The sequence below is a fragment of the Carcharodon carcharias genome, chromosome 2 (assembly GCF_017639515.1).
Source record: "Carcharodon carcharias isolate sCarCar2 chromosome 2, sCarCar2.pri, whole genome shotgun sequence".
In the NCBI taxonomy this organism is placed as follows: Eukaryota; Metazoa; Chordata; class Chondrichthyes; order Lamniformes; family Lamnidae; genus Carcharodon; species Carcharodon carcharias.
This window is the reverse complement of record NC_054468.1, coordinates 64,798,359-64,824,876: the sequence shown is the minus strand read 5'-3', so window position 1 is coordinate 64,824,876 and position 26,518 is coordinate 64,798,359. Positions and strand designations below refer to the sequence as shown.

The following is a 26,518-nucleotide window of genomic DNA, read 5'->3' as shown; positions in this document are numbered from 1 at the left end:
TTTTTTGTTACCTTGCTTGCTTTTCCACAGCAACCTCAAGTCACTGGGTCATTTCTCAGAAATGATCTCATAGTCAGAAAATCCAGTTGTACCAGCCTTTCACTTTGGCCAGGGGATGTCTCAAAAATACAAGCTTCTTGCAAACTGCAGAGTTCATTACACTACGTAATTTGTTTTGGATGTAATGAAATCACTTTCGGATTCAATAGAAAACGCTATCATATGATGGCCATTCTTCCATAGATGTGGCATTACGACAAAGTTATTCACTAACTCTTTCTCTTTGCACAGTGCTAGATTCAAAATAGTCTGTTCCCTAATTGATTCCTCAACATGTTGATTTAGAATACTTGAAACCTAGACCACAGTTTTAAGAAGATTAAGCAGATGTTTCTGAGGGAACATTTGGGAGGGGAAACTTAACAGACAAGATGAGAGGTGAATTGGGTATGCCAGAGGAAAAAAAATTGCTCATTCGCATGTGGATTTGTGCGTTGGATAGACCTGAAGAGGGATATTATAATCCCTGAAGTTCAACCTTTAAGAATTTATTTTGCATTTCAACTGCATGCTTGTAGTCTCAAAGTGAAGTAACTTCTTCATACCTGCTTGCTTAAGACCCATGACTGAAGGCCAACTTGTCGTATTATGTGAGTACCCAATTTTGGGGAAATTCTCATTTTAAAACCAATAATGTTCCACAACTTGACAAAAGGAAGAATCAGTTTTGCCAAGAATGTGCATGAAGTAGGTTTTCTTAAATCATCCCAGCATTTAATATTTGTGTTGACTGCTTATTGCACTCTTAAAATTGTAATGGGTAAAATGTGTGTGTGCAGTATAAACAGATCATTAGATTTAACAAGGCATAAACCAACCAACATCACTAAAACAGATTATCTCTTGGGATGTTGGTGTGAGTAAATTGGCGGCTGCCATTTCCTACATTATCATAGTGACCGCATTTAAAAGTTGGCTTTGAAGTATCCACAGGTTGTTAAAGGCATTTATATCTTTTCCTAACCACTCTTCTTGAATGTTCCATGTTGAGCACCCTCCTGTTTCACAGTCTTGAGAAACTGATTGTTAAAAGATTTTTCTTAAATTCCTAATTACACTCAGAAACGAACTTCAACAAAAATATTTTTTGTTTCTGTCGGGCTCATTGGATTATTTGTTTGCTTCTTTGGGCATAGATACCTAAAAACAGAATTATTCTTCACGGGGTTCATTTTCCTGGGATTTCTGTCCTTCATTCTTCTTGTACGAATGCTTGTGCTGGATTATGATGTTTTTGCATAATGAGCTGTTTGTAAGCTTTTGCTGTCTAGATGTATTTTTTTCCATTTTAATGTTAAAACATGCAATTTCAGCATGCAGTCCATACAAAATTTGGGTCTTGCCGTGATTGCAATTGCTGCAGGTTCCATATTGGATTCCAAAGGATATCTGTTTCTCGAAGTATTTTTCTGTGCTTGTCTTTGTGGTAAGTATTGTATTTTCAGCACTTTGTTTTCTTATTTGATGGACCAGTTGGATGGCTGGGTACGGTTGACTTTTATTGAATGATATCTAAACTTAACATGGGACAGTCGAACCAGAAAATATATTGAAATGTCTTTTCATGACTTGTAAGGAAATATTGGTGCCACATTAGTCCTCAATATTTTTTTAAGATATTGAATGTTCGTTGACAATGTAGAACTGGATGTTGTTTTTGAACGAGAACTTTAAAAAAAAAATTAGATGGTGGGAAGATGGAGCCTCACTGTGTTATGATCACCATAGGGACTGATTTTTTAAAAAGAAATTGAGCTTCCACTACAATCTCACAACACTAAACATTTCATTAAGCAGCGTATACTCTAAACTACAATGAGGTTGCCCATTAACCTCCAAACTGACTGAAAATGCCCTTCCATCGTTATACTTTGTCCCTTAGGTGGACTCTTCTTTCTCCAGGAATCAGTTAAAGATGATTCTTGGTTCTTTTTTTTTCCCAGCTGGGTAGCTCCTAATCCCAGAACTGACTTTCACAGTGAAGGACAAACTGGAGATTCTTCCCTCTAGCTACAGCTAGAGTGAATAATGGAGTGAATATCTACAGTGAATAATAGAGACTTGCTGCCTCTATCTCAGTGCACTTTCCCTTAGATTCTTGCAGACTGTGTCTGTGCGATTTAGGGATATCTTGGGAAAACCTCCAACCCAATACTATTTCTTCCTATGGTCTCTTCCCCTCTCAAAACCAAATCTCCATGGCAATGTGAACTTCTAGAGCCTTATATCCAGATAGAAATGTTAATTAGCTATCCTCTAGACCCCCAACTTCACAGTTTAAAGTATAACATTTATAAATTCTGACATGCCTAACATCTCTCTGGAACTTGGAGTCTATCCACTCTCAGCACTGCTGCTTAGGCCATTGTTTGCAGGTGTGAATATTTTGCACCTTCATCCCACAAAAATAACCTGACGCACCCTCACCCCTTTAACAACCAAGCCACCCAAGCTTGTTGTCAGGCAGAATTCAGAACAGGTCACATGACCCATTCATCCCTCCATTTTCCCCCTAAGTTAAAGTCCCATAACATCATAACTGCTCTGCTGAAAAGTAAACTTTTTTTTTGACCACTTAGAAAAATGACCTTAGGTGTAAAGATAACACGTGCTTTGGATTAGTTTGTTTCTATTTTGAACAAGGTTTAAATGAAGTAGAACTGGACAGCATTCTTATTGAGACATTATCACATCTTTTTGAGTACTGGTGTGTAATCTATTCCCATGGGTGGCGGTGTGAGTAGTAGTCTCCTCCTGCCACCCAACCACCAGCACCAACGCACTGAATAATGGTGATTAAAAGGTAGAACATTACTTTGTAACAAAGTATTGAAGAAGTATTTTGTGACAAAGAATGTGATGGGTTGTATTACCCTAAATTGAATGCCTTTCCCTCTTCTGGCAAGGATGTGTTCCTCCACAGATGCTGGTAGTTTTCTAATCAAGATCATTGTTTTCTTTAAATGTCACTCAGAAGTGCTGTTTATTACTTGTCGATTTTTTTCAAATTTATTCCCTCATAGCATTAAATCAGTGCTTTAACAGTCAAAATTTATAATGTTAGTATTCATGTTTTGCAGTTAGTTTTCACCAATACCAAGACCAGAAAAATAAATTCTGATGGATTCTTCACACTGCAATGAAACTTTAGCAGACAATTGTTAGAAGTTTAATTTGAGTATCGCTGAAAAAAGACATGTCAAAGCTTTTCACCTTGCACTCATCAGGACATTCATAAGAATACCAACTGTAAAGGGAACAGCAATTGATTGGTCACCACTCTCTTCTCATGAAGCATAAACTGTTGTTCCCTTTAAATCTGGCACTTATGAATGTCCTGATGAGTGCAAGAGAAAAGCTTCCATGTGTCTTTACTTCAGCAATACTCAAAAAAAACGTAATCTTCGATTAAAATTGTTTGTACTTTTTGTTCATTTTTGTTTAATGATGTGTATTTGTCAGGGTTCAACTACAGTTTGTTTTTATCTTCCAGTGGCGCTTATAGCTGTTGTAGTGCTCTACTTTGTGGATTTGTTGTCAGGTATGAACATAAGAATGACATTTTTCTTTTCTCACCTCAAAAAGTGCCTCCAAAACTATTCATAGTGACCTTTGTTTTAAACTTTTTAGAAGGTGACCTCAATGTGACTTCATGGAATCGTTTAAAACTCCAAGCTGTTGCTGCAGCAGAGTAAGTACTTATATTTGGATGGCGAGGCTGTGGTCTTAAAAATCCAATCAATGAGTGTATAAGACTGGGAGACTGAAAATTTGGTGAAAACTGTCAGTAATTGAAGTGTGTGGTTCAGTTTCAAAGTACAATCTGCAGTTAACTGCTTTGAGAAATTGCCTGCTTTGTGCCGACTAATGCCATTTAAAACAGTTGGATATATGAATTCTGTGAAAAAAATTCACTTTATTGTGAAGAGGAGGAAGGCGAGAAAAAGAAATCCTTGCAGACTGATATTAATGTCTTCCAAGCCCAAACTTTCAGTAATTTCAACTTTTTTGGAAATGATATTCAATATATTCAGTATAGGAAACGTTTTCTGACTTTGCTTACCCATATGCTGAATTAACTTTATTTTGCCCAACATTGTGGATCCTAGTCCTTAACTTAGATTTTTTTTTAACTTTGACCTTTAAAGTTCAAAAAGTTTAAAGAAATCTTTAATATGAGTCCGAAGTTTGTGATGTGAGACATTATTTGCTAAAATAAACACTCCACCAAAATTCAGTAACTTGTAAATTATTTTAACATTGCTGAAGTACTATAGTGTGTAGTATTTGCAGATGAGTTATAAATGGATACACATCTTTGATCTAATTTTAAAAAGCTTCTAGTATGGGCATTTCTAGTTTCCAATGTATTTCCTGTAGCTGCAGCGAATGGTGTGACATCGAGGAACAAAATAAATATTCTTCTCAAATCAAATCTTGATTGTTATCAAATTAGTGACCAGTACTTATCCACTCCTTTGGAAATAGTTTAATGACTTTAGACTTGAGTAGGATTGGATTTGGAACACATGTTGTATGCATAAGATGCAGCTATGATTGTTTAAAAACCTTCAATTTAATACATGTATAGAGTCCAAACAAGTGCATGGATATTGGGTTTGGGGTACAAAATTGCATCTTTTATTTTAATTCATCATTTGTCACTGTTCACATAAAAACAAGCTAACGTGGGCAGAGTCACCAAGAATCATTAGCTGATTGAGAACCTTGATACCACTGTCCCTAGTTAACTACGAATATGAAGCTCCATTTTGGACTCCTTATCGGGCATCTTTCTCATGTCAATGGCAGCAATCTCAGCTATCGGTCAGTGGATTGGAAATCCGAATTCTGTCATGCACAGCCTGTCTACCATATCCCTTGATTTTGGTAACCAAAAGCCCATGGAAAAGGATATCTGAAAAATTAAGAGACAACTAATAATCCCTCTAAAATAAAAACAGAAAATGCTGGAAATACTTAGCAGATGAAAGTCCTTGAAATGTTAACTTTGTTTCTCTCTCCATAGATGTTGCTTGACCTGCTGAATATTTCCAGCACTTTGTTTTTATTTCAGATTTCCAGCATGCACTGTATTCTGCTTTTCAATTAATGATTCTTTACACACAATTTAGGACAGTGTATGGTTTCTTTGGAAAAATGTTATTGTAACCCCTCCTATTCCAAATATAAGGTCATATGGTATTCCATTATATATGGCTGAATTATTGTATTGTACAAAGCTTGAGAAAAAAATTACTGAAAACTGCAAGTATCCAAAATGCTGGAAGCCCAATGAAGTTGGCAATTTGACATTCAATTCTGTCAGCTACTCTTGTCTTCCCTGGCAAAGACGAGACATCACAGTAAGGTGACTGGCTCCCTCCTAATGGAATGGTGGCATGCACTGACTGAGCTGTACCTCTGCTGGTTGATCAGAATAGAATAATGTTTGTGGGTAAGCCGATTATTCAGAGTATTCCACTTTCCTGGTTTATTTGGATTAGATGGTTGTCGGGTAGTTTTATTTGAAAATTGTATGTAATAAGTGCTTGAATGTTTTTGTAGTGAAAAATATAATGGTTGGCTAAAGCTTTTACTTAGGAAAATGTCAGTTTTAACTCTTCGTGTGTTTGGGTTATTTTAATGACCTCCTTGATGAGATTCAATCTAGTATAATATTGAGCTTACTGTGGAAGATTTTAGCAGAGCATAATACAACTGCAATGAAGGGATTTGTTTTTAATTTGAATTGTATGAAAATTGGCTCATGTTTTGTCACTAATTTTATTGCACATATCCTTGGGCTTATTTCTGTGCATTTGATTTAAGCTGTGAATTTCGCTGATATCAATCCTCTGATAATGAGAAGAACTTTCCTCTATTTTCTTTAGAGCAAAATGTCCAACACTTTAATATTATAGAACAATAGAAAAAAATAACATATTTGAAAATCTCGTTCTATATCAAGTAATGTTTACTGTAAAAACAGTATTCACTTTGCTTACTTTTGTTTGCTCTTATATGTAACTCAAGCTGTGCAAGTGCCATCTTGTTTAAGCTTTTTGCTTGAAGATAACTGTCTAAACTACCCCGATCAAAACACTTAAGTAGAAATCCACTGTAGTTTTGGCATATTGTATAAATATATTCTAATTTATATCAACATGGTCCCCTATGCTTTTCTGGAATTGAATGAATCTGTTACCTGTGTCCGGTGAGATGTAATATAAGAAACCCGAGCTCTGAATTGTACCAAGTGCTTTGCAGAAATCCAAATTCTAGCACGTATATTGTGAAGATTTTTGCCATTAACTGTAATCTTTTATATTGGGTTTTGTTTTACTATCCTGGATGCTGCTACAGAATAGCATCACTCATTCATTCATTTGTTCTACCTGAAGGCGAGCCCTTGGCTCATTATCTGCAGATGGATCATCCTGAGCCATTTTCTTGGCAGTTTTGGCCAATGGTGGTTTACCATTGCCTTCCATTCTTTGGGGCAGGGAGAGGAAGCAGGTTTCAAGTCTACCTCAGCCAGAATGGGAATCGAACCTGTGTTGTTGGTGTTATTCTGAACCACACACTAGCCACCTAGCCAACTGAGCTAATTGGCCCCCACTGAGTAGTGTAGTCTGGTTATTTGGCATTTGCCCTTCTGGGCTAAATGGCTGCTTATAATATTTACTTCCTACTCCTGTCGTGCTGATATGAAACAATGGGCTACAGTAAAAGAAGGCTGTAGTTCTAGCTGTTCAAGTAGTGACAGTGTAGGCTTGATTAGAAATTTTCCTTTAAAAAAAATGTAATGAAACCTCTATGAGATGCTTGGTTTCAATATCTGTTTGGAGTTTTGCGAAGGTTTACATATTCTTCCTCCTACTTTATGTCTCCCAGGCTGCAGGGCAACCTGCACTTTGCCTCTATCAGTGCCAGCAGCTGAGAAGGGGCTATCAGTAGTCTGATGAATTTTGCTCAAATTCTCATTCTACCACCACCCGCCTCAGCCCAAAGTTTAGTTGGAGAAATTGGCAGATAGGACAAGTGATCACCTGTAAGCACAAATCAAATCTCGGTTGGTCTGTTGGAGCCATAATGTGCTGTGCTGCTGGGGTATCAACTATCTGTTTCCCCACCAAGTTTAGCCTGATTTAACAAAGGCATGGTTGGAATATTTACTGTATGCCACCCACTAAGAAACTGCTTGCAGATGATCTTATTTATCCTGTTTCTGATACTTTGCACACTCAGTGCTTTTTATGGGAGAGGGCTATTTTTCCTGCTGCTTTTTTAGCATTTTCCCCAAGTTCCCCTCTTGCTGCATCTGATTTCAATGACTTTAGTGAGCAAAAGCTAACTTCTTTGAAGGGGATTTCAGAAGTCATGACAGATCAAAGTCTGAGTTCAGAGGTCTTTTTTGCTTTGAGGTCTGAAGCAGTTGCTTGATTCTGATTGGTGAAGGTTGCCTTGAAGTTTATTTACTACTTGATTGTGATGGTTCTTTTCAGTTAACAGCTCAATGTATTGTCTTGTTTTTTTAAATTCCTAACTTGTCAGCTGACCAGACATGTCCATAGTTGGTTATCTGTAAGGCTGTTCAGAAACTTAACCTGTTAAAATGAATTACACTCTATGATTGGACTGACCTTTGAAAAGGATTGAAGAAACTTGAGCTGTAGAGTCGTATTTATGACTGAGATAATTGAAATTAAGGTGCTGCAATCCTGAAGTTGCTGAACTGCACAAAAGGTTAGGGTCTACTCCTAAACAATTATAGCCAAATAGTTTTATGTTTTGCAAAATAGTAAACACAGAAAAGTCTCAATATATTAAATTTATGAAATCACTTCAAATAGGATTGTACCAAGTAGGTTACAATTCCTTTTTCACAAGTTTTAATTCCATTTTCCTGTCATAGGAGACAATTATTTTCTTTTCCCATCTTGAACTTGCCAAGTATTTGCATAAGTGTCTGGAAAATATCTTTGTCCCTCTCTAAGGCATTTTGAGACAGTACTTCTGTCCTGCACCATCATCCATGCTCCATCTGAATCTGGGGAATGTTTGCTGTGAGCAGATTATATTTACCAGTAACTGATCCTTCATTGTTTGCTATAATTTCTGGGAAGCTAATAGAAGTAACTGTGGAAAATAGTTTTTCTAAAAAACTGGCAATAGGAAATCCAGTACTCTTCATGTGATGGCCACTTAAAGTTGTTTTATTATAATCAGAAAGTTTATTTCTATAATACAGTTAGCAGTAAGAATTGAACAATCCTAAAATAATTAGTTACACCTTTGATGTAAACTTTATTTTATCTGAAATCTACCTTTTACAGTTACATTCCCAACTTTTTGTATTGTTTTATGCCATTTTGTTTGAGATCCAGACTAATGCAATGGTTCTATTTCTCTCTAGGAGCTTTGTTGCTGCTTTAACTTAAACTTGTAGGTCTCTTTAGTCTGTGAATTAAATGAAATACGTGATGTAGCTGGGGTGTAGGAAAGCTTTCTGATGGGTATTGTACTGATGATCAATTAGGCTTGCAGCAGCTGTAGACAAATAAGTGACTTATAATGCCCTATCTACAACAAGGATACAGCAATACAGGGACTATAGTTGTGCTTTAGTGTATTTTTGTGTAACAAATTTCGGCAGCTTCACAGAGTTCTGAAATTTGGCTAATTGGAAAGGAAAGGCAGAGCATTCCCTGTCCACAAAAAAGGCATTGAGAGTACACAGTGTTAGAAATAATAAACAAAGTTGTTTGCAAGCCATTTCTCAGTGAGGGGTGTACACTATCTCAAACTATGCCTTTGCTGAATATTTGTTTAAATTTGGCAAGTGTGCTTAAGATTAAAAAGTTGATAGCTGACACCACCATTTGGAATGGGATGAAACATTTGGATATGGCTTTTTCTTTGTAATATAATGGAAGGCCCCCAAGACCTGAACAGAAGAATGCAGAAGAACCATAAAATGTAAACAAGGAAGTTTCCTATAGAAAGGGAGGAAATTTAGAAAATGAGAATGTCAGACATTTTATTCTACACCCCCAGACAAATGAATGTCTGACATTCATCAGCTTGTCACAAATTTCTGAATTCTGCTTCGTTGCAAGGTTAACCTCCTTAATAGCTGGAAGTTTCACTCTGTAGATCAGATTTTTTCATCAGGTTTTAATTTTGAAAACTGGAGAAATATGATACATTGAGGATTGCAGAAGAATGGAGTCGCAAACGAGAACAGTCACAAATTATGGAATAGCAGATATTCTGGGGCCCAGTTGATCTGGAGCTTGTGCTATTCTTTGGTAATTGTCGGGAACTCGGTTGTGATTGAAGGTTGCCATGTGATATTTTGCTCATTTTCGATTTTACAAGGGTCAGTCTTGAGTTTCAACTATTTTTCTAATTGGTGAAATGCTTTCACTCTCTTTGCACTATTTTTTATATTGGTTGTCTTGGTCTGATGCAGTGTGATTTGGATGGGGAAAGCTTCCTCTCTAATCTTCTAACATTTTGCCTTCAAGGACTTATTATGGCGAAAGATCAGGCACTAATGCTTTTAAGACACTACCAGATCACATGGCAAAAATAATTGCAAAATTCAATCAATTTGCAAGCCATCAACAATCCCATTCAATGGGGTAATTAATTAACTTATCCTATTACACTCTGATTCAGCAGGGAATCGAACATTTAAGCAACCCATTTTATTTATAACCTAATTTTATTCTCATTTTGATCATCTTAATGAACCCCTTTTTGATGCATGGGGCTACTATTCATTGGTTGTGAAGTATACCTTGAGTTTTCAAATTGCTATGTGGAACTGATAAAGATGTCTAAGATTCTCTTGGCTTTTGGTCCCACTTCTTGACCATCTTCCACCAACTTTCTTGGCCTTAATGCTTCTTTGGACTTCAAATGGAGCTCTTACATTTCCATTGCGAACACTGTTGCTAAAAGGCTTGATTTGGTCATTTGTGTCACACAATTGTTTTCTCAGAATCTTGTTTTAAAAAATTATGACATCCTATTTTTAGGAGTTTCATCTTGTACCTCTGATTGAGATGCAAGAAAAGGCTGGTCTCCCCTCATGACATTTCTTGTCTTTATTGATACTTTATTCCTAGAGTTCCTAATAAGCTTCAAAGACATTGGGAGTGAAATTCAATTAGTCCAAAATGACCATGAGGTTGGCAGTTACTGCTGTCTATCTGTTGCACTGGCAGTAGATTGCAGTTGTTTTGTTGTCCCTAGAGGAACATTCCTGCTTCATTTGAGCACCCTGATTGGAGATTGCTTGACTTGCAATGTTTAAGTGCATCCCTGGTCCAAATCAGCCACATCAGATTGCAATATGAAATTTGGAGGTCTAACGTCCATTTTGTAGGCACAAAACAGGTGACCAAAGTTGAAATTCTCTCTCAGTGCCATGTGTTCTTTTTCTTCTTCCTGTATTTCCACTGTTTTGTAATCAAGACTTGCCATTCAATCGTATATTCTGACTTCTTTCTCAGATGCTAACTCCAGAGCACCTTAACTTTAAGTCTTTCTGATCAGACTTTGTTTGACCTCCCTCCACATCCCAGAGTCTGGCCAAGGATCGTAACTGGTTTTTTTCTACTTCGGTGTTCACCTGCAGTATGTTCCATCACTTTTCACCATCTTTCCAAACATCCAAACTTTGCATCTTCATGAACCACATTGACTCTGTTCTGGATATACATCTATTTGGAACTGGGCTTGGTATTTAAGTGAAAAGACAGCATGATCATCCATTAATTAATCCAGAGCCACCTTTTTAAAATTCCTACATCACTTTATTTAAGTAAATCTAGGCACTTTACAGCCTTCCGGACTGAATATTGAGTTCAACAACTTTAGATCATGAACTCCTTCCTCCATCCCCACCCCCTTTCCGATCCCCCTTTTTCCAATAATTTATATATATTTTTCTTTTCCCACCTATTTCCATTATTTTTAAATGTATTTCATCCATTGTTTTATCTCTACCTTTTAGCCTATTTTGATCCCTTCTCTCCTCTCCCCCCCCCCCCGGGCTATCTGTCCCTTGCTAATCCTGCTTTCTACCCCTAATGTCCCCATTAGCACATTTCTTAGCTAATATCACCACCGTCAACGTCTCTTTGTCCTTTTGTCAATGACAACTTTTGGCAATCTCCACCTGTCACTGGCCCTCTATCCAGCTCTACCTATCTCCCCCCCCCACCAGCTTATATTTCACCTCTTTTCTATTTTTCCTTTATTCTGATGAAGAGTCATTTGGACTTGAAACATTAACTGTATTCCTCTTCACAGATGCTGTCAGACCTGCTGAGTTTTTCCAGGTATATTTGTGTTTTTGTTTTGGATTTCCAGCATCTGCAGTTTTTTGCTTTTATAATATTGTAATCATGTAACCTGGTTTATGTAATAGTTAGCCCTTTTGAATCTGAATAGCATCTTATCCTTCTGTTTCTCTTTCACCAAGATAAATATTGCTGCATGACCACTTCAAATCCAGTCAGAATCAATCACACTATGCACAGGGACTGCCAATGATATCCTCAGCCAATTTTTGAGTAGGCTTTCGGACATGTGCAGTCAAACTTGTAACAAATCAAATCACAGGAATGAATGGTACTTAACATTTAAAACTTTACAGCTTTAACAACATCTTATACTGTAATTAGCTGGAGGAAGTTGTAGCACAGGACTGACTATCTTGTGGCATAGAAAAGCAGTTTGTTTAACTGGAATGGAAACTCATGAGTGGTCATTTTAGTGTTGATAATTCCATGCAGCTGAATTCATAAAAGTAATTTTCACCACAATTTTTTACAGATGAGAATTAGGACTAGCAGCCCTCGGCCAGAAGTACACAACCTTTCACCATCAAAACATCAACTTGAAGAATATATTTAATATACCTTGAGATTTTGGAAAAGGGGGAGAAAAGTACTTAAATTAATTGAAGACCACTAATAATTTGGTTGCAATTAGTTGTAATTTTGACAAATGAGTATCAAAGTCTGAATATTAAAATATGTATTTGTGATATTTTAGGTGGTTGTCAAAGGTTTTTGGTATATTTTCTCATTTTAAATAGGAGCTTTGAGTTAATGCCTGCTGAGAATATTGTTAATGGTTGTAAAATGTGGTACATGTACATGTGGAACAGGCCCTGTCATATCTAGTTCTGTTGTCGACCTTTGAGTTAGTAGTATTCCATGAATGGGTAAGTTTTCCAATTTTGATCTTATACTTGTAACCTCTTGCATTGCATTGATTTTTGGCTTATATGCTAATGCTGATGAAAGTTGGATCATACTGTAGTGTCATAGAATGATATTGAGCTTCAAATAATGTTTGTTGCTTAAAAACCAATTAATTGCTTACTACTAAAACTATGCATAATGTCTTCTAAAACAAATTAATATTAAAGGTAATGATTGCTGTCAGTGAAACAATTGGAATGGCTGTGTGAATACTACATTGCAAAAGAACATGTAGTACTTTTGTACTTGATTTATGTATTACAATGCACTTAACCTAATGCAAAACTGCTGGACAGTCCATTTTCTATTTACTGTTTAACTGCAAGTTAGTTTTTATTTGATAAGCAAGTAGAACTGATTGTTTATTTTTTTAAGAACCATTGCCTTTTTTTTCCATTTGAACTAAAAATGGAACTTAAATTAGTTGACAAAATCAGATGTATTAAATGCTTATGTGAAAGATTTTGTATGCTAAACTGAGCTAAGAATTCATTAACAAATAAATGGAAATATGTATTTCTTTTATCTATGTCTCCTTGTTTGAGTAAACAAAAATATATGCTGCTAAAATTTCTGCTTGTGTTTGGCTCAAATTTTATTCTTGAACTTGTATATTGATACTCTATACAGGAGTGTCCAAGCTTTTGTTTTTGTGGATCACATGAATACATACCATGAAGTCTCTATGAATATTGTTTCAATCCATTTTCTCATTAAAATAATATATTTTGATACAAGCAGATCTTGCATTTACCCACCAATGAAGCAAGAATGCAAAGGGAGCAGTTTGCAGACCCTTCATGCGTACAATTTAGAGAACAAATCATTGAATAAGGAATGTAAGTGCAAACAGATGTCACCTGGACTTTGGGTGCCACTTGTGGTCCTGGGGAATGCAGATTGGATACTCCTACTTAGTATCTGCATAACATGGGTGGGAAAAAAACCCCACAAAACTAGTGACATCTATCGATCACTTCTTAAAAAGCTTTGTGATTCGCTACTTGGCATTTTATTTGGTTCAAAGCCTGACACGCTGAAAACCTTAATTTGTTGTCATGATTTATTTTTATTTTGTAGGGCTGAGAAAGAGGAACGCATTCGTCAACAGCAAGTGGAAGACTTGGCTAGAATTCAACCAATGAGTGCTTTTGCAGTAAGGAACAGATATCTTTCCAGACTTGGTGCACAAGTAAGGGAACCATGTGTTGTTATAACATAAACTTGAGAAAAATATTATGAAATAGCAGTTAAGATCACATCAAATATAAAGGAGTGGTAAAAGTTACACAATGGATTACTTTTATGATTGTGCAATGATATCTTGAATATTTGCCATAGAAACCCAGAAATGACCAAATGGCAGCTAGTGACTTACCGTACCCTAGAGTAAATCAGTTCTACTGAACAAGAATTCATCATCCAGGATTGGTTTAAAGAGATTTATTGTATTTTTAATTCTGTCTAGAAGTCAGTCATTTGATTTTCAAATCATGTCCCACTATTTTGCTTTCCGAATAATATTTTGTTTTTTTGCTGTTTGCAGCATTCCTGGTTTGATGTCAAGGCTAGTACTGGAAGATTTATATTTGTTTTTATTTTATTCATTCATTTGCTGTAAAATATGTTGCTTGCAAGATGTGGTGAGATCTTTCCGTGTTTTTGCTTTTGCAGTTACCAGAACACTACAGCCTCCATGTATCTGCACTGGCATATAGGAGTATACTCAAATAACTTGAAGAAGCACACAGAGAAAATTGCTGCCTTTTAATTTTCATAAATCTGAAGTTGGTGAAAAAAGACTGGCAGAAATCTGTTACAATACTTTTCTAATGGAAGAATCATGGATGCACAATCAGATAAAGTTGTTTATTTTGTACATGCTGTTTTCCACTTGGATAAAGACGTACTTTTCAATGTATCTAAAATAAGTATTTTATTTGTATAATAGCCAATGTTTTAGTTGAATTGGAATATGAGAAGTTCAGACGCTTGAACAATCTAAAAATGCCTGTGCTTCAACAAACTTGAAGATCTAGGAAATTCCGAAGTTTTTGGATAATTTGCACTTCCATAAATTTTGGCTTTGTAATTTGGGCTGTAATCATTGTTAAAGCTGCAGTTAAATAGCTCATAATTTTGAGAGCAAAGTTACAAATTTTGTTCAGCCTTCATCAACATGTTCAAGAATTATACATTCTTTGTAAATGACCTTTTTGTATGAATAAAGTGTTTTTGTAAAATTAAATCTTTTAAGTGTGGTTTCATTATTGCTTAAAAAAAGGACACATGGTTGTAATTAATTGTAGAGTTTAGTAGTGTACATTAGATCAGTTTACCCAAGTGCAGGCCAGACAACACAGTGATAATGCTATGAGGGACTTGAAGTTGATTTTAACTTTAATATGGTGCATGTATATTAGTAAGAAATGTGTCTAATGATGGGGCAGGATGTAGGTAGTTTTTTGGACAAGTTGTGGTTTTTGAAGGGTGGAGCAAGTAAGTCCAGAAGTGAATAAGCATTTTAGTAGTAGATGGGCTGAGGGCAGGAATCAAGTCAGTCTGCTGTTGAGGTGGCAGTATATGTAGATGGGACGTGAGATTTGAAACTCAGCTTTGATTTGAGCAGGGTTGTCACAGCTTTGCATGACCGGTTCAGCCAGAGTAAGTGTCAAAAGTCTGTGGGAAGGGAGTGGGAGCACAAAACTATGGCTTTGATATCTCTGATGTTCAATTTGAGGAAGGTGGCATTCATCAATGATGATGTCAGACAAACAGTTGAACACAACTGGTTAAGGGATTGAGAGAGGTGGTTGAAACATGGACCTGATGTCAGCCTATACACAGAAATTGGCCCTGTGATAAATGGGTGATGCTGCTTAGGGGACAACCTATTGATAGATTAATGGAGGATAGATTATTGATCTGGACAATAATGAAGGAACAAGTTGAGAAGCCATTGCTGGAGATGCGCCAATTGTGTTTTAATAAGTAGGAATGAAACCATGCGAGAATGATTCCACGGGCCTGGACAGTGAAGGCGAGACAGACAAGGGTGGATAGTTTATTGTTTCAATGCTGTGGAGAGATTCAGGATGAAGAGAGATTTCACTATAGACATGGTCATAAAGGAAGTGATTCACGTTTTTGCCTCGAGCCATCTCAACACGGTTTAAAAAAATGTGTAAGCTAAGCTGAAGGGATTCAAACAGGCAGTCTTGAGAGATGGAATTTAGAGGTGTTACATTTGAGACCCTGGACAAGAAAGTGTCCAGGGTGGGATTTTCAAGGAAGGGCTGATAATGGTAATTTTGTAAGGAGAGACAGGGTTCAGAGATCAGCTGGAGAGCAAGCTTGGAGCCTGCAAAAAAAAAAAGTGGGTAACACTGCACAATGATGGTGTCATAGAACAAGTGGCAGACAGGAAGGAAGTCGTAAAGGCAGCTACGTAGTTTGTATCAATCTATGAAATAATTCTTTATTCCTCACAATTGAAGGTGAGAGAAAAGTCTGAGGAGGCAGTTCACCCCAGAGAAGATGATCTTGGGTTGCCTTGCCTTCCAGGATGATTCTGGAATAATGGGTGGTTTTGGCTAAAGGGAACAAGGCATGGTACAACTTAACATAGTTTAGCCAAATCTGGTGATTGGTGACTGGACAGTATATATGCCAAGTGTCCTTGAGTTAGTAGTGAGTGAATTATCAACTTACTTTATTTTAATGTTCCATTAGGTTATATCCCAGCTTCATCAGATCCTTCCTGGGATATATTCCGGCTTAAAATTTAAAGCAGAAAGTAATAAAAATGAAACTGGAGTAGTAAATAGTGCAGTTCTCCACAAACCAGGTCTCGTTGCCCAGTTGTTTTACTTCACAAAGTTTTGGAGAAACTTAGTTCTATAACTAGGTGACGTGATTTGGAGATTAACAGCATTTAAATCATCTGGAAGTTCAGCAATGGTACATCTTAATGTGTTTTTTTGGAACGATAAATATCCATTGCCTGAATATGAAAAGGTGGTCCAGATTTGTGATTACTGACTTTCATATCCAGTTACTAATCAATATGATCTGTTTATTAAATAAACCCCTAACATAGCTTAAATACCATGTACCTAAGAGGTACAAAGCAAAATACTGCAGATACAGGAAATCTAAAATAAAAACAGAAAATGTTGGAAATGCTCAACAGCGCTGGCAGCATCTGTAGAGAGAGAAACAGCCTTAATGTTTCAGGTCACTGGTCCAGTTTTCTCAAAAGATCATTGACTTGAAATGACCATCTGAAAAGTATTATGAGTAAATCAAAAACTTACTCTGAGCAGGTATAAACTGAGATCTCTGATGTGGAATATTATTTGCAGTTTTGTTACTTTACCAACTAAAGTTAGTGTATTGGAGAGGGTTGGGATTTACTTACCTTGACAAGCATGAAATGCACTTTTCGGAAGTAGGAGAAATTACTGCAGCATAAACTTGCACCATTTTATTATAAATAACAGTGCTTAAACTTAAATATAGTTTTATTTTTTAAGATATTAAATTAATTTAAAATAGTGATTTAAGGTGGCTGTTGCAAAATAGTCCATGTCTGTCCATTTAGAAATGTTGCACTGTGAATGCCTATTTTATGCATCATATTGAACTGTATACTTGCGCCTATAATAAGAGAGCGAGGGAGTCTAGACATGACGTGATAGAGCTTTGTGTTCTTTTGTTGAATGTTGCACTCACAAACTTAAATTCACTGTGGTTTGTCTTTACTCCTTAACAGGGCATTGTTGCCAGTTTAAGCATTTTCTGCATACGAAGATCCCATGAATAGTATAGATCAATTAATAAATATTATAACTCTGTCATTGTGACTTACTTGGAAGTAAGATGATTTGCAGAACCTTATGTTAGGCAGCGTAAATGGATCAGAGTATAATATGTGATAAACTTAATTATACATGCATTATATCCAGAAGAAATGTACTTGATGAGCCAAAATGGTTTGTTGTTCTACTCTTTTACATTCTTATTGGGTTTCCAGTAGGGCCATTGATTGTGCTCAAGAATGGGAAGAATTGAATAGGGAAACGAAACTGCAACGTTTTAAAAATAAATGTATATGATTTCCTCCAACCCAGAGGATTTGAGACTTAGGTTCCCAATGAGTTTTTTTTTGAAAATTAGAACTTCACAATATTTTCAGTCCACAAAATATATGTTGAGGATGGAATGAAATAAATCTTAAATTACAGAGAATGAGGCATTCATAGCTTTAAGTTTTATGATCTTCAGAGAGAGCAATAACTTTAAGATTCAAGTTTCCAGTAACTAGCTGAGAATGACGGCAAGATTTCATGTTTTAAAATCTTTACTGTAACAAACGACTAAAAAACTTGACTAAGCACTTTTTGTAGGCAACTTATACTTTAAGCTACAGAAAGTGACACACCCCTTGTATACTTATCACTCGCACTCTCCACAGAAATAGAGTCCTTTTAGCAAACAGTCCACAGTTATTCCCAGCTTCCAATAGGTTCCCGTATTCCTATTTCGCCAAGTAGTAACTGGGAGTGACCATCTCCAGGCACTTTCCTCAGTTTTTAGAGAGTTTCTTAAATCTACCACCAGCAGCAAACCCTCTTCTAATGATTCTTCTCCCTCACCACCCCGCCCAGCCATGCCAGGACAAATCTCCTTGAATCCTTAGAAGGCTGCATGAGGCATCTCATCGATTAGAGGCTATCTCCCTCCTGCATCTGGCCGTGGCAAAGCCAAGCAGTCTTTCTCAGCTGACCACACAAGCTGCTGTCTGTCTGTGATATCCATTGATTTGTAGGCAAACCTATAACCTGATCTCCAAAGTGACAGCTTCTGTCCTGTTCCCCATGGCAACGTGAAATACATTAACCTTGCATCCAGGTAGAAATGCTAATTAGCTATCCTTGATTCAAACTCTCATCTTGGAAATAAATGTACAGCTGAAAGCACAACTATTTATAATCTGGTAACGTCAACACCATTCAGGGACTTCAGGAAAGTCAGTCTAATTGTAAACACAGAGTTGCTGCATTGTTTCCAAGCATAAATACCTCGCACCATCTTCTCAGTAAAACAATCTAAGCCTTTACTTGATCTCTAACAATCAAACCACCCAAGTTTACTGTTAGGCAGACTGTAGAACAGAACAGGCTGTTATGACAATGTGGAGTTATTTAAAAATCCCAGAGGGAAACTTTAAACGACTGTCATAACCTATAATTTTGTGTTATGTTTGAGATGCGATTCTAAATTTGGGAATCAGACCACCAGTTCTTGAGGTTTTACATTAATCTAAATGAAACAGATTAATTTACACAGGTTAAAATATATATGCACATGACTATAAATTACTACTATCATAACTTTTAATAAATTTCCAAACTAATTTCCATTAAGGCAACAGCGACCCATAGACTTAATCAAACACCAGACAAAGCATTTTCACCTTACGAATTCAAAATGAGGTTCCTTTCACTTTGTTCCTGTGGAGTCAGTTGGAGGCTTACAGCTGCTTTGATGTTACATTGCCTCTACCCTGCACACCCAAAGCTGCTAAAGTTGTACCTACCACCACTGATTGAATGTAAATTCTCATTATCTCACCAGCCTCTTTGAACTCCACCTTTTAACAATGAAACCCTTCTCATAGTACCAATTTTATTAGTAATATAAATATATTGCTTGGTAGCTGCTAGATAGGCATCAAGTTTTCACCCCACTTCTTGAATGCTCTACTCAAAAAATGCAAATGCACACTATCTCTCACATATTGAAACTAGTACACATCAAAGCACCCAGACTAGTTGGCTTTAATCCAGTTAAGACACATCCACAGACTAAAGCTCTTTTTTAAAAGAAAAATATTTTCCAAAATATTATGTAGATTAATAGCTTCATGACACAGGCCACATGACCTCTAAATAAAAAGCTACAGTCTCAAAATACAATAATGTGACAAACCTAAACTGTATCAAACTAAAATATATTCAACTAAGTGGTGTTACAGTTCACTCAATGAGTCTAAGTTGCTGTCGTAGTCTGAAGCTATGGATAGTGATGGTAGTGGCTCCAAATGTTCTTTCCATCATATGGCTGCCGAGGAATCTCTTCCACTTTTGTCACTTGCCATTGGTATGTAATGGAAGGATTTGCAGGTTGATACTCAACCTATTTGGCTGTGTTATGAACGCACCTTCACTGGCCGTCAAGTCCTGAGGTGGAACTCAAACCAGAAGTTTCTGGCTCAGAGACAACCCACTGTGTCACAAGACTACCTCATTAAACAATATCTGCTAGCAATAAAAAGGTCAGCTCATCAGGCTCAGCAGGCCAGCCAAGCGTAAAAGACAGCCTATCATCAAGCATGCAGCACCCTTCAACATAAACCAAGGAACATTCAAAATGACTGGTGGATCACACTTGTGGAAAAAACTCAACTGTATGCTGATAACTGTGATAAAAGCGTCTATTAGGCACTAAAATCTGCCAATGGACCAGTATATCAAACCAAAAACCCCCTGAGGAATGCCAATGGTAAGAAGCCACACACTGACAAGGAGTCAATCTTGGATCACTGGCCGGAGTACTTTGAAACACTCTTCAGTGTCAAGTGCACGGTGTATGATAATGCCATCAACCGCATCCAACAACTGCCTGTCAAAGAAGAACTGGATGAAAGGCCAACTCTGGAGGAATCTGTATCGCCATCAACCAGATGAACAGCAACAAAACCCCCAGAGTCGATGGAATTCCATTGGAACCCTTGAAACATTGTGGTCCTGCCCTATATACCAGGTTTTATGAGTTATTCATGGCCTGCTTGGAACAGGGCAGGATTCCACAGGATCTTTGTGATGTCATTATCATCACCTTGTACAAAAATAAAGGAGAAAGATCAGACTGCTCCACTTACCATGGGATCACTCTCCTTTCTATTGCTGGGAAGATCCTGTCTAGAATACTTCTGAGCAGGCTTATACCTACCATTGCGGGAAAAAACCTCATGGACAGCCAGTGTGGCTTCGAAACAAACAGAGGCACCACAGGCATGATATTTGTACTCAGACAAATACAAGAAAAATGTCATGAGCAAAACAAAGGCCTGAGGTTTTGTAAACCTCACCAAGGCATTCGACACTGTGAGCAGCGAAGACTTTAGAAAATCCTTGAAAAACATAGATGCCCACCCAGGTTCCTGGCCATGGTGAAGCAGCTTCAGCAAAAATCAATATGGACAAGTCAAGCACAGCAGCAACTTCTCAAGTCCCTTCCGGATCTCCAGTGGCATGAAGCAGGGATGTGTGCTTGCCCTGACCTTATTCACCATCGTTAGCATGATGCTGCAGCAGGCAACGGAAGACCCTGAGGGAATTTACGTACACTTCCAGACCGAGGTTTTTTCAACCTCGGGCATCTTTAGGATCACACAAAGACACAAGAAAAATGCATCCATGGACTTCTTTTTACTGAAGACCTCACTCTCCTGGCCCACAGTCAATCAGACCTGCAACGTATAACAACACGTTTTTCCGAGGTGGCGCCAACTCTTCAGACTAAAATTCAGATTAAAGAAAACTTGAAGTCCTGCATCAGCCTGCACCCCAAGAATAATATAGACCACCAAGCGTTGTCATCAAGGGAATTGAGCTGAATGCTGTCAAACAGTTTACCTGTTTGGGGAGCATCATCTCGTATGCTACCATAGACAAGGAAGGGGACTATAGACTTTCAAAAGCAAACAATGCATTTGGCAGACTCTACACTCAAGTGTGGAACAACCACAACCTCAGAGCACAAACCAAGCTCGAAGTGTACAAAGCTGCAATCCTCACCACTCTTCTGTATGGCACCGAGTCATGGGACCTGTACCGCTGCCACGTACACCTTCTGGAGTCCTTCAATCAGCGCTGCCACTGCATTATGAACATTAAAGACCTGGAAACAGCCAATATTGCCTCCTGCAAAGCCAACTGCATTGGGCAGGTCACATTGCCCAGATGGGCGACACCGGCCAGGTGGACGACACGTGTCATGCAGAGAGCTGACCACTTGTAAACGGAACAGAGCAGCCCCAGGCAAACGTTTCAAGGACTCCTGAGGAAGTCGGTCTCTGTGTGCCAGATTGACCATCGCCAGTCGGAAGCACAGGCCGTAGATTTTGACGCCAGGAGATGCCACATCGGGAGTGCTACAGACACCTTTGAGACTGAGCAAAGAGCCAGCATGAAAGAGAAAAGGAGGAGAAGGAAAGATCCTATTGCTCTCATCAGTGGCTGCACCTTCGCCTGCACTTCTGTGGGAGGATCTGCCAGTCACAGGTAGGCCTGACTAGCCACCAGCGGGCCTGCAACTGATTAGGAGAAAAATACAACTTTCCATAAAATCTTCATCCGTGAAGAAATGCCAAGAACTTAAAATATGAAATTCAAACAGAAAACACTGGAATTACCCAGCAGGTCTGCCAGCATCTACAGGGCGAAACAGAGCTGATGTTTTAAGTCGATGACTTTTTTCTCTCTCTCCATGGATGCTACCAGAACTGCTGAAAGATTCCAGAATTTTGTGTTTATTTCAAATTTTCTGCATCTGCAGTGTTTTGCTTTTGAACTACTAGAAATATTTCAATTACACATTCTCTGTACTTTGTTGTGGATTCATTTAACCAAAATCTTAATATTAATTGAAGTCTTTAGCAATGGTTGTGTAGTGGTTAATGGACCAGTAATCCAGAGAATAAGAATTCAAATCTTAGCATGGAAGTTTTATTAAAACAAGCAAGGATCTTTTTTCAATCTGGAACTAAAAAGCTGGCCTAGGTAGCTGTTGGGTTGTTGTAAAATCCAATTCATATTACATAGGGAAGGAAACATGATGTCTTTGTCTGTTTTGGCCTTTGTGACCCCAGTTCCACACCAACACAGTTGACTCTTAACTGTTCTTTTAAGTGGCCAAGCTGCTCGGTTTTAATTCACCACCTCTCAAGGCAACTTTGGATGGGCAATGAATGCTAGCCTTGCCCAAATCCTGTGAAAGAAAATAATGTCCCAAAGGTCTTTCGTCCGCTAAACATAGCCCAGTTTAGGGGTCACGAGCGAACACATTGAGAAATTGAACTTGGACCCAAAATGGGCAACAAGGCAGCCAAGCTGTTACTTCACACCCTGGCCTTATTGAAAATTGGACTTGAGCATATTTTACATTTAACTAACGGGCTGTCACAGCAGTTGTCCTGATGTGTCATAGAAGTCTACAGCACAGAAAAAGGCCCTTCAGCCCATTGAGTTTGCGCCGGTCAAACAAGTACCGAACTATTCTAGTCCCATTTTCCAGCACTAGGCCCATGGCCTTGTATGCCATGGCTTCGCAAGTGCACATCCAAATACTTCTTAAGCTACTTATGAGGGTTTCTGCCTCTACCACCAGTTCAGGCAGTGAGTTCCAGATTTCCACCGCCCTCTGGGTGAAAAAATTCTTCCTCACATCCCCTCTAAATCTCCTGCCCCTTACCTTAAATCTATGCTCCCTGGTTACTGATCCCTTCACCAAGGGGAAAAGTTCCTTCCTGTCTACCCTATCTATACCCCTCATAATGTTATACATCTCAATCATATCCTCCCTCAATCTCCTCTGCACTGGGGAAAATAACCCCAATCTATCCACTCTCTCCTCGTAACTAAAACTCTCCAGCCCTCCATTGTCTCACCCCTCCCTATCTCTGTAAACTCCTTCAGTCCTACAACCAGTGTTGCTTCTCAGCTGTGTGTGTGTGCATGGATGTTCAGCAACCTGGAAGGTACCATGCAGGCACTAACAATCCTTAGAATTATCTATTCTATAAAGCTGTGGATGCTCGTTTTTGGGTATATACAAGGCAGAGGTTAATAGATTTTTGGGCACTAAGGGAATGGAGGGATATGTGGATAGTATGGGAAGATGGAATTGAGATAGAAGATCTGCATGACCTTTTTGAATGGTGGAGAAGGCTCGAAGGGCCAAATAGCCTACTCCAGCTCCTATTCCTTATGCAACGCCATGGCTGAGGCCATATGAGAGAACAGGCCAGAACACTTACCCCACTATTCGTGATGATTCATGGCCAGAATGGCTCCTGTGTGCTCAACAGGAATAAAACACCAGCAATAAGAATGTAGCTTTATAAGCAAAACTTACATTATTGTTAATTTTGTTTTATTAATATAGATGTAAGGTAAGAGTTTCTCAGAAGATGATTGGGATAATTTTATAACATTGGAATGGTTCAGATAAACATGTTCTCTTGTATTTATGATATGAAAATGCCTATAATTTTTCTGGCATGAATTAATAATTTCCTGATATTTAATTTAAAAAGAGTATAAACTTATAACATTTGGTAGCAAAAAAGCAGCAAAATGTTTACAGCTTCTATAAGTTCCCATTAATTCTGATGAGTATTTTTTGCAATGCCGAGTGAAAGTGGGTAGGGTGGGACTGGCAGGTGATCCACAGGATCTGTTGTCCCACAGTAAGGGGCCTGCAGACCAGCAGGTTTGGTGCAGCCAGCTTCACCTGCTCTCTGACCTGTCGCCTTTTGATTGATGGGAGAGGTGAGCTGCCAATCCTTTCAGTATATCATGAGTTAAAGTGCCTTCTGAGTGGCTCAATTAACCAGGGATCCAGGTCAATGCCAAGGGGCGGGGCGGAGCTGCATGTCCTCCAGCTGGACATTGACTTCTAAAGGCTGGAGCAACTTTTTTTTTCCTGAGCAGCCAGCTGCAAGATTTCCTCCCGCAGAGTAAGTACAGAATAGGGTTGATGCAGCTGTCGAAGCTGATGAGGCATCTGCAGACTTGGTAAAGAACACTGACAGACTGCAGCGTGGTGCAGTTTCGGACCATATAGGCCTGAATGAAGAGGTAAATTATGTGTGTGATGTGAAATGGCACCAAACAAACCACCAGCAGAGCACAGACGGCCAGAATGGTGCAGATCAACTTGGTCCTTGCTGGTTTCCCCACTAGAGGGTTGTCTCCACATGTAATGAGTGTCTTCAGAATGGAGCAGTAGCACAAGGTTATTATTGTAAAAGGCATAACAAAGCCCGTCACAGTTAATGTTACCCCATAGGGGAAATAGCTGAAGAAATTCTCAGGACCTGTCAGGTCAAAACAGATGGCCCGGTTGCGCATTCCCCCTGCCTGTGCATTGATAGAGGTGGGTAACGCTTCCATTATGACTATAAACCAAGCAGCAATGCTGCCCACGATAGCTAGTTTCCAAGTCCTCCACCTCAGAGATTTCATAGGGAAACAAAGGCCCAAGTAGCAGTGGACGCTGGTACAAGTCAGGAACATAATGCTCCCATACATATTGGCATAGAAACAGAAGCGGACTTGTTTGCAGAGGAAGTCTCCGAAGGGCCACTTGTCCTTCCAGGTGTAGTTCACGATCAACAAGGGGAGAGAAAGGACATGCAGCAGGTCTGCGACTGCCAGGTTAGTCAAATAAATGATGGTGCAGCTCCATGTCTTAGTCTGACAGCAAGATAACCACAGCACTGTCCCATTGGATAGCAAGCCCAGAATGACTACTACGCTGTAAATCATGGGTAACAAGATGTGTTTGTAGTTTTCATGCAAAGGACACAGAGACTCCACTGGGGCAATCAATTGGGATGAGTTGTCAGGATCAAGAATTCTGCCTCCATCCATGGCACGCAAAGTCACCCTGTTGCTTGTCTCTTGTGTCCATTGGTTTTTTAAGGTTGTCTTCAGAAGGTGGGTCTTCTGTGTTGTGGATTTAAAACACTGACCTGGTGGTAACCAGCAGGAGGTTTCCATCCCCATATTTGACCTGATGTCCATGACATTTCATGGAATGTGGAATCAAATGTATACCACTGTGCTGTCAAATCTGCTGGGTCTATCCTGCTGGTGGGGCAGGATGCACCCAATAATATATATGGAGGAACCTGGGACATTTAACTCTTTGTACTATGATGGAAATCAAGAAGCCAGTGCCATGCAAAATCTTAGATAACATTTTTTTTTGCTGTGGGGAGTTTGTAGCGCATTCTTTAATGAGATAAAATGCTTATTGGATTGTATAACTTATTGAAGCCATCTATCTTGGCCTAATAAATAATGGTAGACAGGGCAAAAGGTAGTTGGTAAATGAGCAATGTCGTACAATGGGTGTAACCCATTGATGACGTAAAGTAGGTTTTTGAGGCTCATCAGTGATTCTTCTCAGTTTTTGCATTTGCAGCATTTGATTACCTAGTAAGTAGCTAAGTTTCCTGTCTGTTCTGTAAATTATCTCCATGCCTGTGGATAATTTGCTTGGGGTGAGGTGAGGTACAGTATGCAGTGAGGAAAACGGTGAAGACAGTTGGTGCAAGGACACAACCTGGTTCAACCCCGGTCTTCACTGAGATCAGGTTTTGGTTCGGCTGGTGTGGATCATGGCTTGCAGGTCATTCTGGACTAGGTGGAGGATGGTGACAAATTTCTAAGGAGGGGCAAGTTTGAGGAGGATACTCCATAATCCCTCATGGTTGACAGAATCAAAGGCTTTCTTGAAGTCAAAATAGGCCATGTACAGCAGTTGGTGCTGTTTGTTCCTTTTTTCTTGAATTTGCCATGCAGTGAGGATCATGTCTGTGATGTCTCTCAATGATTAAAAACTGCACTGCGACACTAGAAGGAGCTCTATAGCTATGGGGAGGAAGCGATTGAGGAAGATTCTTACAATGATCCTCCCTGTGGCAGACAGCAGGAAGACACCACTGTAATTACCACAATCAGAATTGTCTCCCTTCTCAAATATCGTCACAATCACAGTGTCTCTGAGATCCCCTGGCTTGCATTCCTCTTCCCAAGTGAGTGATATAAAGTTGTACAGCTAGGCAGGAGTGTATCTCTGCCAAGTTTCAGAATTTTAACAGGGATTCCATTGGCTCCAGAGGCCTTATTGTTTTTCACTGTGTGTGTACTCACTCAGAGATTCAGGTCATTGTTAGCACCTTCTCTGAAGCATATGAGAAAACAGGCCTTTCACCCAGAAAACCAACCAGCTCACACAGCATAACAGCTCCCCCATCAATTAAGATCAATGGCGAGATCCTGGAAAATATAGACTATTTTCCATATTTTGGAAGC

The 26,518-nt window shown here is 38.6% G+C and overlaps 2 protein-coding genes across 3 annotated transcripts in view; one reads left to right on the top strand and one right to left on the bottom strand.

The window, feature by feature from the left end:
- mfsd1 (major facilitator superfamily domain containing 1) overlaps window positions 1–14,595 on the top strand; it is a 45,875-nt gene extending 31,280 nt beyond the window's left edge. The window contains exons 13-17 of one of the 2 annotated variants that reach the window (XM_041212646.1): window positions 1,374–1,486; window positions 3,554–3,601; window positions 3,691–3,751; window positions 13,428–13,539; window positions 14,022–14,595. In XM_041212646.1, the coding sequence (XP_041068580.1) occupies window positions 1,374–1,486; window positions 3,554–3,601; window positions 3,691–3,751; window positions 13,428–13,539; window positions 14,022–14,081 (394 nt within the window). In that variant the 3' untranslated portion in view covers window positions 14,082–14,595. Of the gene's footprint in view, window positions 1–1,373; window positions 1,487–3,553; window positions 3,602–3,690; window positions 3,752–11,913; window positions 12,922–13,427; window positions 13,540–14,021 lie in introns of those variants that run through there. The other variant, XM_041212657.1, reaches the window with a different exon arrangement.
- Window positions 14,596–24,022: 9,427 nt separating this feature from the next.
- On the bottom strand, window positions 24,023–25,204 carry LOC121287467 (P2Y purinoceptor 3-like). The gene has a single exon (XM_041205382.1). The coding sequence runs from the start codon at window positions 25,202–25,204 to the stop codon at window positions 24,023–24,025; it is 1,182 nt and encodes a 393-aa protein (XP_041061316.1).
- Between the last annotated feature and the right edge of the window lie 1,314 nt (window positions 25,205–26,518).

Coding starts and splice junctions, on each gene's coding strand:
- LOC121287467 (XM_041205382.1), bottom strand. CDS start 25,204: ATGGGGATGGAAACCTCCTGCTGGTTACCACCAGGTCAGTGTTTTAAA.